Source organism: Helicoverpa zea, chromosome 5 (genome assembly GCF_022581195.2).
Source record: "Helicoverpa zea isolate HzStark_Cry1AcR chromosome 5, ilHelZeax1.1, whole genome shotgun sequence".
Taxonomy (NCBI): Eukaryota; Metazoa; Arthropoda; class Insecta; order Lepidoptera; family Noctuidae; genus Helicoverpa; species Helicoverpa zea.
The window spans coordinates 6,644,495-6,657,834 of NC_061456.1; the positions used below are offsets into that span (position 1 = coordinate 6,644,495).

The window sequence follows — 13,340 nt, forward strand, 5'->3', positions numbered from 1 at the left end:
GACCGTTTTATATTCTAAAATATAACATTACTTATTTTATCGTCAATTTTAGATAATGATAAGGTCAGTGGGTCGTCTTAGGGGCGGAGTAAACAACATAATTTCTTTACGCAATATCTGAAAACTTCAGTTTATAACTTTGCATCATACAAGCGAACATAATGCGAACACAATTACGTAACATACCGTTTGTATCGTTGTTGCCAATGTAAAATTTTATAATTCACACACGAGTTAAAATAAAAACACCTTTTGAAATTTATAAACGCAATATTTACACCACAATTTGCATAATATTCACAAAATAATTTCTAAATCAAATCATAATTTGTACATGAAGACAGTTGATGCCTTCAAACCCTGTTTGTTCGAAATTCAAATTGAATAACTCATACTTAAAAATAAAAACTATATTCCAGCCAGAATCAAAATATGTTTTAGAAACTATGATTCTGATATTTATAGCAAGGACTTTATTTAGTAGCGGATATAAAAATAGTAATACATATAAATTTTGTTAGCGCCTAACGAATTCACACTAAAAGTAAATCTAGCTTTTGTACGAAGTTTTTGGTCAACAGCATTATTTCCCAATATTCAGACTCTTTCTATATTTTTTAGACCTTGACTTGCTAACTTGCTATGAGGTCCTACCACTGGTCCTACAGTTTGAAGAGGTTCATTGGTTTCTTATTTTTATTAAACTGTCTGTCTGGGTGTGTCACGTAGCGTGCATGTCACAATTTATTTATTGATTTTGCAAAAAATTCTAGTGATTATTTATTATTATTGGTATGTATTTTCAGATCAAATTATGAAACTAGCAAAACTGCATGAAATATTATTCGTTCTCAGTTTTGTTAGTGTACAAATTTTAGTGAAACCCGTTCAAAGTAATCTCTCGTATGAAAATAAAAATGTCATCAAAATCAAACAAGATCCTACTAGGTACCAAGCGGCAGCAGCGTATCGGAACAAGAAGAATGGATTTGTTACCAGATACTCGAATATGACTACTCTACGAACAAATAAAAATGTAAAAGCATTTATAACATCACGGCTTACTTCAATGGGTGCTGGCAAAAATAACAGCAAAGTCATAAATAAGCTTGGCATTAATAATGATAAGAACAAACCTCAAGCGAATCAATTAAAAAAATGGCAAGTAGGGAGAGTAAGCCGAAAACAGTATGAAATCATAAACATGCTATGGAGAAAAACTAAAATATTTGTTGATATGGAACACACTACTCCCAATGATCACTTCAGAAAAAGTAACGAAACTGAGAGAATTATCGATAAAATATCTGGTTTTCGTCGACCGTTTGATCGTCTCCCATCACGTCCGAGTTTGCCATCAACAACTCCAAGTTACATCGAATTTTATTACTTAGACGAAACTGATGAACGCAAGGAATTTACGGTTCGCAATAATAAACAAGTCTCAAAACAAAAGGGAGATCGCCAACTTAGAAATCTTGGCAATCGTAAATTTGTTCTCTCTGATTCGCCTATGTTTTCTTTTCGCATTGATAATACAAACTTAAAACGGTCCCCGATACCTACTCGCTTTATGCAACCTACTAATAGGGGAATGAAGCGAAGAAAAACCAGAACCCACGACTCGTCACTCACAATGTTTAATTCTCTTAATTCGTTAACGCCTTCGTATAAGTATCCACGTCAGCCTGCACAACAAAAAAAAATTATGTCAGCGACAAGAACTTCACGAAACTCATGGCTAACATTGAATATAACTCTCAATGTGACAACTCAAAGTTCTATAATTTTTGATAATCAAACTTGTCCAGATACTACAAAAGCTTTTAATATCTCAAGTAATAGAACGAATTCTGTAAATGTGACAACTGATTCGACTAACGACACTGTATCAGAATCTACCACTGCTTACGACAAAATTAAATTCTTCGAAATGTATGATAAACACACTCCTATACCATACTACGATGAAAACGGAAGATTAATCGATTCTGACAATGTTGACATACTTATAAAGGGTAACGAATTACAAAACAGTGAAGATAAAGTACTTTTAGAGCACGTTGATCAAGCTATTGGAAATGAGCACAGTAACCACAAGGCAAAACATTCTAAAAAACACATAATCGATACTTACAAGAAGGGCCCAATAGATCGAAGTAACGATAATTCGATCATTGTTTCATTGAAACCAGCATTATTAAATTTTTCGAAGATTATTTTCAATGTTACTAAGGAACCGACCAAGGAATTATTACAGTCTGATTCAAAAGCTCCTAATTTTCTTGAATACAAAAAAAGCAAAGAAGTACAATGGTCTCAATACCCTTTTGCTGCTGCCTACGTTTATGAACCTTCTCAGGTAAAATATAAAAATGGTTTACATAATTGAGTACTCAAATTAGAAAATTTAATCCACAAATATAGAATATTCTTCAAGTTGCTTGGCTTGGAATTAATAACAGAAACCATTGAATTGTAAATAAACAATTTGAAAAGTTTTGGTACAGGGTTTTGGTAGCGACAGACTGGAATAAGTTTTATCTCTAAAAAATGCCAAGAATAGACATAAATTCATCTTCGAGTATTAGTATTTTATTCTATTACTTACTTAGGCTAAACAGGCCATTACTAGAACCTCTTGCTTCGAAGATGAAAATGCTCAAAAACAGAAAAGTAACATACCTACTTAGTTTTATATTTACATTAGGTACACTGTGATGCGGCTGGTATTAGTCCACATTGGCTAGTGACTTCTGGATCATGCCTATCAAGGCATCACAAGAATCCTGGTGGAGAAGGTCGCTCGGCCTTCGTGACGTACTGCGGAGATTCCTGGTGGAACCCTGAACGTGTGGCTTACGTCAAGTATAGTCTTGTACATCCACGCTACCACCCAAGAGACAAGACACGAAGACATCTTTACAATATCGGTATTTTTTACTTTATTAACAATATTACAGACGAAAAATATAATAAAAAATATAGCTGTAATAAAATTCTAGTTTGCTTATATTTAGGACGCATGCCAGTTTATAGTTTGCCCTAAATAAGATATCATAATTGACTATCTAGCAGACGGACAATGAATGAACAAACTTTTGAAAGGAAAAAGTACTAGATTTTTTATCAGTACCAACAATAGGTGTTCATCGATCGTTAACGCGATCTAATTGTTTATGTTATTTATTGGAAGTCCATTGCAAAAGTTAATTTATTTGTAGGACTTATTCAAGTAGTGACATCGATGGCGTCTGCTTGCAATTCTTGGTCGTCGATCTCGTTGATGTCTCATCAGTTTGTTGCTGATGGACAAGGCGCTGTTGCTAATGCAATTGGTTGGGGTTTGGATCGGTAATTTTGCTCTTATTTTTAAGAAATGATGTTAGCAAAAAAAAAACAATGAAATAATTTATACTTCTATGTCATAGACCACTTTTCTTCTGGTTCTTCTAGTGCAAATATGATTACAGATTCGACACAAAATATTCATCAAATGATTTACCTAAATCACCTCTTATGTCTTACGAAAACCAAGTCTTCTCAGATTCCTGCCCTGGAAATATTGGGTATAGGTAAGTTTTAATTAAATGAATTTACGTCGTCCCACGTTCATCATGTATGACATTTAAAATCACACCTTTGTTATGAACAGATTACCATGTCAGTTTAATTAATATTTGAAATTAATTAATGTTTTCAGTAAAGCGAAGCGACTCGACGAAGAGGGCGGTATCAAAAACGTGTACTGTTTAGCTCTACCGCCGTATTCAGGTGAAGAAACCGACCCGGTTCACGGCGGCCTGATGCTGGTAGGGGGGAAATTAGTCGCCTTATATTTACAGGTGATTTATAATGTCTTTATGTATTTATCTTCAAACAGGTTACAGTATCGCATGTTTTATTAGTCTTATCAATTATGTAATTTAATTAATCGGAGGACTCAAATAGGTAACGAAATATTTGTTTTTATTAAAACGCGGAAAAATTTGCATGCCTATTGAGTTATTATATTTTTTCTGTCCCATGGAATATAATCCCAAACATTTTAAACTTTTATTTTGTTTGGGCCCACTGGAACTTGTGTCCGGTTCTCCAATAGAATTTGCATTTAAATTGCTCGTAACCAGCAGCATTAATTGAGTGAATTTCTCACTGCGTTTGTTAAGGGAAAACCTTAACACGGGCGCCATGGCTAAAACATTTAATATATTTGAATTTTAAATTCAAATGCGGTGACCTTTCCCTTTTACTTAGACTTGTATAAACACAAGCCTCCAAAAACATAGCACGTGAATTGTATGTGCATGTTAGAAATAGCTGCATTAAAATATCTCCAGCGTTACAATACATAAAGCGAAACCATTCCGGTTCCTCTGTGTCTTAGCGGTTATCAGAAGTCTGGCTTGCGGGGGATCTCATTTCCTGATATCATGTCAACCTCGGAGAAAATATTCAAAGCGAGAGCCCACGCGTTTGTCACTCGCTTTACAATCTCACACTGATTGCACTCCATAATTTAGCAAACCCTTTCCTGCTTCTGGAATTACAATTAAGCGGAGATAAAGCAACCACAATTTCAAATGTAAAACACAATAATGAAAACTATAGTCTTCAATTCGTAGATGTCTCTCAAAACCCTCGTTTATTGTTTAACAAATTATTTCAAGCACGTAAAACAATTTAGACATAGCATAGCGCAAAATTGAGGGAAAGAATCAGTAACTTCTGAAAGAGCGTCGAAGAAATAATATCATAAGACAGCAATTATTTTGATTCGAAAGAGACACTGAGTATTTAATTAATCCACTTATAATTTGAACGCAAAAGAAAGTGAGCCTCCTCAATTTCGAATATAAAATATTAATCACGTTTCTTACTAATGAGCTGACATTTGAGAGAACCTTCAATTTATTATGAGGTTCGTTTACGAACGTGATAAAATATTTAAACGAATGCTGGATAAGCTCTAACCGCAGATTTTATACAAATTAATTAAAACAAAATTCCTAGAAATTTCAGAGTTCTGTAGCATTAATTAGAAATAAATAGCTGTTTTGCAAATTCTGCGCTATCAATACGTTGCTTAAAACCGACATCATAAGTGTTTCTCTCTTTAGCGTTTATTTTATTACCAGCCATTTTCCGAGGTACTCACTTCCCGCGGAAATAGTTTTACGCTCTGAAAACTATCGGATTTCACGTCTTCGTGTAAAAACATAAAGCACAGGCAGCGTTAATCTCGTCACGAATTCGTTTCTTCTTAAGCATTTAGGATATTTATCCCTAGTAGTGTAATCGTTTCAAAGATTCTAATATATTTTTCTATCCTATAAACATATGCGAATACAGAAGATGGCAACATTGTATCGCTAGTTCCAATCCTTTTAATCTTCTCTTCCCTTTTCATCCCAGTGCGTTTGAATAATTGTAGTCTCAGGTACATTATTGAAAATGGTTACCTAATATGAAAGAAATTGTGTACCAGTTTACGAATACTCATAGATAGTTGGAAAATACAAGTAGGGTACAAAAAAATCAGAACAAATTGTACTGGTATATAGATGAAGAGATTCTTTATTGGAATATTTCCCTGTATCTAGGCACATATTGAGCGTAATGTCGATTGAAAGTGTTGACGATTGAATACCTTACTCAATACGTATGACAGTGACTGGTATCGACAAACTATGACAAAGGTTACGCATGTTTTTACTTATTTCGAATCTAGGCTCTAAATGATAGATCAAGATTTTTCTCAGGCAGGATATTGGCACTACGTATCATTTTACTTTCATTTTCGGGGTATTTCATCTTACTCAGTTTGCTTATATCTTTTTTGTCCTCCGTTCAGACAATTGTCGTTCAATACGATTATACAACAAAGAGAAGCAATATTTTTTGTATATTTTCTGTCAGGAGAAATTATTTCAAACACAATATTTTCATGCCTTTTGTACTGTCAATCAGAGACACCAGTCTACTATGACTTATTTTATAACAAAAGCCTTGTTTCTTTGGAGGTTGCAATAATACAGCGACTTGCTTGCCTTTTTGAATTTCATTTAGAAATTTCCTTTCTGATGCTTGAAGTAATATCCCTTGAACATTTTAGTAAAATATTAAATCTTAGTATTGATAGTAAAATGTACTCTATAAAACGGTTATAAATTGCCTGCTTATGGTTGAAAAAAAAAAACGAAACAAAAGGCGACAATCGGTCTACAAAGCCAACTACTAAAGCTAGCTATTCCGACAACCGGCCAGCCGTAGCCAAGTTTTGTTAGCTAATCACTGCCATGACCTCATTGGGTATTGGGATAGTAGGCAATACCTAACTAACTATCTGATGAATAAATTATTCAGATCGAATAAGATAAGTTCAATGCACTGAAGAAAATTAGTATGCCCAATATTATTTTCTCCCAACTTTCTAGGAAACATACTTCCAGTGACTAAATCGGCCTTTCATAGAAATCCCAACAACCTGTGCAAAGTCCATTTCACACAATTTTTTTGCCAATTTCATCTATTTTCCATTGTTGGGCTTGGGATAAAAATGACTACAAATGCTTAACAAATTTCAGGAGGAGCGTCGTCCGTGGGGTGATCAATGTGCCCAATATACAGGAACGTGGCGATTGGTCCCTTGGGTACTCGACGTAGCCCGGGAAAATGACGAGACAGACGCCTTCACTCTTGAAATCTAATTCCGATAGACTTTTTTTATATTTTTACTTTATTTTTTATAATTAGATTTTATTTTTTTGTATTTTTTCTTGTTACCTTTTGTTTACTTCTTTGTATTTTGTTTACATTTTTTGTATCTTTTTAACGTTTTATTATTTTTAACTTTATTGTTTTAGTATTTTTTATTATGTTTTGGTATTTTTTTATGCTCTTGCATTATATTGTCTTTAATTTTATTGAATTGTTTGTTTATTTTTTGTATAATATGTACGCGGTTCAACCGTGATCCACCACGTCATCGTCCATTTAGATACCACCAAAAGACAATTTCGTGCAATTTGACCAAAACTATTTTATATAGAAAATGTTCACATACCTGATGAAAACGCCTTCCGGTTAATTATCGAAACTAATTCACATTTTTCCTTTACGTTCACGTCCGTAAAGACCGGAAAATAACCAGCGCCACCCTAGATAACCATCATTAGCTACCGACCTTCGCCCGCATTAGCAGCCAACACTAGTGTTTAGAAAACGATGAGGTAGCACGCTAAATAAGGTATTTCCTTGATGAAAATGTCTAAATAAGTAATAACCTCCACCGTGTACTAATAATCATGGCCATCATCGAATAATACTCGTACTTACTTATGATTTGGTAACAAACAAATGACAGTTGTAAAACTATACTCAAGTAGTTTCACCTGCATCCTGCGGGAACTATTTCCCGACAGTTATTAGGTTTTTCTCGAAATTCAAAATTATTCGAAATTCGAATCTATCATATCTTCAAATTTATCCAAGCATTGTTTTGTTCTATATAACTTTATATTTATTTGAGTATACTCACAGTCACAGGCATCTACAATAAATAAATAGGTCAAATAAATAAATAGGTCAAATAAAACAAAATGAAACTATTCACGGACATATGTAACTTTTCAAGGAAGTTATTTCCACCAAAGCTGAACACAATCAGTTATGAAACCCGTTCAACTGTGTCTAGCAACTACTATCGACGCTCTATTGGCCATTGCTATTATGCCGGAATAAAATACCAATACAGTTCTGCGAATTTATAAATCTGTAGCGTTGTATTTCTGATTTCTCGTGAAATATCTTAGAACCAAAATTTTTTTTTTAGCTTTGACGCACTATTTAAGTAATATCGAGTTTTAGGTGGAATTTTTTCGACCGTAAACAGTGAAAACAAAATAAAACAACACTATACAAAACTTAGAGAGACTTTATTTATCAATAACACTATATTTAGACTTACGTCTATAATTTATTATAGAAAACAAAAAACAATGTTTAAGTACTTAGTAATTGAAAGTGCTCACACAATGTGATGTTGAATTTCAGTAAAATTCTAACAAAATCTAACATTTTATTTTGTATTTACATTTTATTTCGAAAGGATAACAATAAATAACTTCTTCAACAAACTTCTTTAAGAAGTTACTATAATATAAATGGTGCCGTAAAATGCAAAATTGTTCGCGAATTGTTTACAAGGTCGGATTAGTATAAACATTGTAATTTTGTGTTATGTTAACAAAGTCTGTGTATTTCGTCATTTCACAAGATCTAGATCACTAGAATATCATAGTCATGGTAACTATAACATCTGAGGAAATCAGTGACCATTTATGCATAACTGTCTTGATAAACTACAGTACAAAAGTATTCATAAAATCCCTACGTTTCGAGTGCCAACAGCTCGATGAAGCTATCGAAGCCATAATCAATTTATGTTATTAACTTTCCTTACAAAATTACGAGAAAGGAATACTTAATGGTAAAAATGTCCTTTTTGTTAAGTTTTCAAAGCTTGAACCAATTTACGAAGCCGTGCTGAAATATTAATTAGGTATTAACTGAACTTTGTGTTACAGACTTTATATACAACGAATACATTCTATTATAATTGCTAAGGTTCCGAGCTAATATTACACAGCGGGGTTTTTTGAAAACCTCTTCGTGAAACTATCGCAGACGGATCTAATCTTTTTGCCACCGGAGGCGGGCTGTTAAAATGTGTTGAAAAGCTTACATTTGTGTCGTAAAATAGTCTTGCGTATTTTTAATGCGTAGATAAACGCTGCTAGGCCATTTAAGAATAATCTCAATTTGAGATTTTGTACAAAATATCTGACTTATATAATAGTTACAAAATTGTAAGAACTACATAACTTTAGTCACTTTTAACATTGATCACAAATAGTCAACTGAAATACAGTTTCGTTTTGGGTCCTCGCTTTGTTCTCATAAGAAAATTGAGTCGTATAAACCTCAGCCTGTCCTTGAAGGCGAGGGGTCTCGTCAAACCTTTTGCGGTTTCAATCAAAATACTTATTGTTCATGACGTCTCGCATCCACGCTACGTAGCCTGCGGTACGGGTGTAAATGCCGTACTTGCCACGCTTGCCACAACCGTCGCCGAAACTCGTGATGCCCTGTCAATACAAATTGAACACTTTATCGGACCATAATTTAAATTAAATGTAGATTGTCAACGTTCCTGATTTAATGTGTACAAATGACTGATCAATAAATTAAATTAACTTTGATCATTTATTGAAACAGTCATATAGGTAAGTTGTTTTATTTTGTAGGTGTAATTTGCTGGTGCGTTCCAATAATACTTGAAAATAAATTTGAATAAAAAAATCAAAGAACAGATAAAAAATTCACCAATTAATAAATAAATTGGTCAAATTATAGCCTTAGGTTGAAATAAAGCTTTTCTTTTCCTTAATTTTGATGTGCTTGCAAGTACCTCAAGATTATGGTGTAGATTTGATTTTGTAGAAACACGTTATACATGCATTTCGATTAATTCATATAGGTATTTACATACATGTTAATAGAGTTAAACCCATCAGATGTCCTTGGCTGTAAACACAGACCATACTAGGAATTTCCATCTAATACCTCGCTGTTAATATGCACATATAAATGGACTCTCATCCAAAGTTCAACAGGTCGAAATGTATAGGCTTGGTGCATACAAAATTCAGTCAGTCTTTTAGATGCATACATAAAGAAGTCCCTAACAAAAAAAATGACCCGTACATTGTAATGGACATAGTTGATTACAATGCCTATCATATAAAATAAAAATATCATATAATTGTCTTTCACTAAGTACTGTTTAAAAAGAAGCTAGTAAGCACGAAAAAAGAGTAGCAATTCATTTTTTTATTCTGCTTGGAAGTAGCGAGAAGTTTTTCAGAAGGTATTAAACTGCTAAAAATTACCCTCAGGCATACCTTTTTTAGATTCTACTTCGGCTAGGTAGATATAAATTTTCTTAAATGTAACGTAGGCTTTCAATTGAAAACAGGTATCTGTAGGAATTTTCTTACCTACATAAATATGAAGGTATCTTTGATGTAAAAGGTTTTACTGTCTTTAGTACCCTAAAAACGGACCATTAAACACCCAGGATTGCGAATAAAATTCCCATTGGGTACTGACGCCCACGCCAGTATATTTTATATTATATGCACGTTATATAAATTGATATAGGGCCTAAGAGCATAAAAGGTTTAATTTGTGCTTGTTACTGTTTTAATTTAATGAGAGATAATATTGTTTAACAACGCAAACGCGCCGTACGTGTGTGGTTGATCATTACTCCGCCGACACAGAATATAATATTTATAAAAATAGCCTAGCTCCATGATGAAGTGAAATATACACACACACTAACTAACTGTCGCAATCATATCATTACTTTGATAAATGTCAGTTATGCATAAAAAGTGCTCACAAAAATTCAAATTACAAAGGACACTACCCTCATTACGTTTACGACTCTGCGCCATTTAATTCGGAATCCTCAAAAAAATTATCCCTCTTAACGTTCGATAAGCTTCTTGCTTTCTCGTCAAATTGTAGAATGTCACGTTCATTTTATTGTGATTGAAGAAAACCTTTTGAAAGGTTGGCGTGTTTTATGTAAACCCCACTGTGCTGTAGGACACTCGTTATTGACACACGATAATATGGCCGTAGCCGGGCTCATAAATCATGCCAATAAGGATACGCAATCAATACACGTTTTATTGATAACCAATAAAAAATAACAAAGGAAGGAATTCATCATAGGAGGAATATTTAAAAGATAGGCATATTTTTTTTAATGCAATCCTTTACTTATCCAAGCTAGATAGGACTTTAATTTTCTTAAGTCAACTAGAAAAGTTTACGTCAGTATTAGTTAGCTCTGGAAATTGTCAATAGTAAATGTGTACCAACGGCCAATTAAAGTCACGAGGTGAACTAAAGGATTTAATGAACAACGACAGCCATTATACCCTGGTCCCCAGCCGCTCGGAGTTCAGTTTATCCCGCCAGTTCGGAACTGTAGAACATTTCCTATAAAAGCGCACGTTTCTATTTATTACTCGGGACCCCACGTAGGGTTGCTCGTTTTATCTTAAAAATATTCCTTAGTAAACTGAGTTATTTAATCAGAAACATTTGAGAAATAAAACGGCAATTTCTTAACTTATTTTTTCTACAGCTGCGATAAGATACCTTACTAGTTAAAAAGTAGAAATTACTACAAAAAAATATTCTAATGTTCTGGAAAATTCTAAATGATACTTCGTAGCAACTGCATTCTGTAGTAATATCAACACACTGAGACATTTTCATTATAGTTGACAAGAATATTAAAGCTAATAAGGCTGAGATAGTTGCTAGTGAATACAATGAGTCCCCCGGTTGCTACGTGCAAAGCTTCTTGATGATTACTTATTTCTTATGATTGGAATCATGTCAAGGCGGAAAATGACAATAAAAATTATATCGTAATATTATGACTTCTAGTTTCAGTGCAATATTTACTAACCTACAAACAGCTTTGTATTGTGTGTCTAATAAAATCCTCCATTATCGTTTGTATGTAAATTAATGAAACGCTGATTGTGCTATTTAATACATGACATACAGAACATGAACATCTATAGGTACAAGATTAATTGGGAGATAGAGGAGAATACAAAAGACAAGTAAATTACGATGTACAGAACTATAACGATCCAAAATCCTTAGAAACGAGCGCCTTGTGACGTCTTACGACTATCATTACAACTTAACTGGATTTTTCAACTCCTACCAACTGGAACATAGATCTGAATAATCGTAGACAACTTTTAACTCAAACAGAACTTCCGAGCGCCCTTTTCTCTAGTGGTAAGTGTCGTACGGATTTCCATTGAAATTCTAAAAGCGCTTTTGATATAAAACACCTTTTAGAATGGAATTGAAGTGACACATGAATCAAGATTTCATTTCTTTAAAATTGACGGTGCGAATTCCAGTGCTAGAATGTTTTACATTAAGTATCATTTGTTTTATAGTCTATCACATCGTCTTTTGTTTTTGTGTTCTCGTTATATCAATTTGACTATTTCTTCGGGATAAGTACCTAAATTTTTTATAAGTATACGTGTTCCTAAAAATATGGAAGGGGATCAATTAAAATATACCTTTGAATATTATTGCCAAGCGAACAAAAATCACATTTAAATCTGTTTTGAAAATTGTTCAGAGCTTCTTGTTTCTCGACTCTGTGTAGTTTCGGGAAATCTGGTGAAAGCTACGTTCGTAGGTATTGAAGACTTACTTGGATGATTTCACAAAGCTTGTCTTTGATCTATATTATATTTTATTTTACCGATTATACCTTCTTGTGAAAGCTGTTGAATTTACTTTAGGATTAAATTCAAGAAATTCTTAATTAAACTTACAAAGGAAAGCTCAAAGATAAATCTTTACTGTAAGTTTACACCTTGGGTCACAAATATCGTTCAGGCGCCAACCCTATATGCTGGTTTCACGGGTAATTAATTTACTAGAAGACATTAAGGTAAATATTTAATTGTACTTAACACGAACCACAAGCACTAAAGAAACTCGAACAGTTGCGAATTATGTGAAAATATGAAATAACATTTAGGAAACACATTGGATGCCTTTTAACTGTTGTTTTGAGCAAAATAAACCAAGAAAACCATTATATTAACGGGTCTTGATAGTCCCCACTTATAAATAAATTTGTCAAATTGAAATAAGATTTTAGAAATCAAATAGAACTGCTTACTCAGAGTGTAATAACAACATTTCAGAAGACCTATCTTAAGAGCGTATTTATGTCTTGAATATTTGATGGTTAATTCTTGATTTCTCGTCGACGCCTCATGCATTATTCCAGTTTATTAACAGTTTTTATGAAAGGGTCGGCCGTGATAACGAGCCGCTACTGCCATTTCAAAATTTCCTAGTTTTCTTTGTTCTTACTCCGGTTTTCTTTGTAAGATTCTTTTGTTTTATTTTCACGATGTAGAGATAAAAGTTGACAGTTTGTTGATTGTGTTTTATTAAAACATTTATTGTTTACTAGGATTTGTGACAGGCTTTCCAACAAAGGAGTTTTTGACTATGATTTTATAGCTGAACTATAGGCACCGTTTTCATAATATCGTCTTTCGGGATTTACTAAAACTACCAATAAAGAACACAACAATGAAAACAAAATCAAATAAAACATTCTCGTCCCGTCTCCTAAAAAAATAAGCGTTCTATTGTTATTTGTCGGGCAGCCGATTTTCCTGTTTATCAAACACTTTCGTTCT

At 33.4% G+C, this 13,340-nt stretch overlaps 2 protein-coding genes across 2 annotated transcripts in view; one reads left to right on the forward strand and one right to left on the reverse strand.

Moving 5' to 3' along the window:
• Positions 1-814: 814 nt before the first annotated feature.
• LOC124630565 lies at positions 815-6,831 on the forward strand. Its single transcript, XM_047164522.1, has 6 exons — positions 815-2,362; positions 2,711-2,933; positions 3,225-3,354; positions 3,474-3,575; positions 3,704-3,845; positions 6,588-6,831. The coding sequence occupies exons 1-6, from the start codon at positions 815-817 to the stop codon at positions 6,708-6,710; spliced, it is 2,268 nt and encodes a 755-aa protein (XP_047020478.1). The 3' UTR covers positions 6,711-6,831.
• A 1,087-nt stretch (positions 6,832-7,918) lies between these two features.
• Positions 7,919-13,340, reverse strand: part of LOC124630601 (transmembrane protease serine 12) — a 43,057-nt gene continuing 37,635 nt past the window's right edge. Inside the window, exon 12 of the mRNA XM_047164565.1 lies at positions 7,919-9,149. Coding sequence (XP_047020521.1) covers positions 9,033-9,149 — 117 coding nt within the window. The 3' untranslated portion in view covers positions 7,919-9,032. The remainder of the gene's footprint in view (positions 9,150-13,340) is intronic.

Coding starts and splice junctions, on each gene's coding strand:
- LOC124630565 (XM_047164522.1), top strand. CDS start 815: ATGAAACTAGCAAAACTGCATGAAATATTATTCGTTCTCAGTTTTGTT. Junction 2,363..2,710: donor ACGTTTATGAACCTTCTCAG/GTAAAATATAAA, acceptor TATTTACATTAG/GTACACTGTGATGCGGCTGG. Junction 3,355..3,473: donor ATTGGTTGGGGTTTGGATCG/GTAATTTTGCTC, acceptor ATATGATTACAG/ATTCGACACAAAATATTCAT.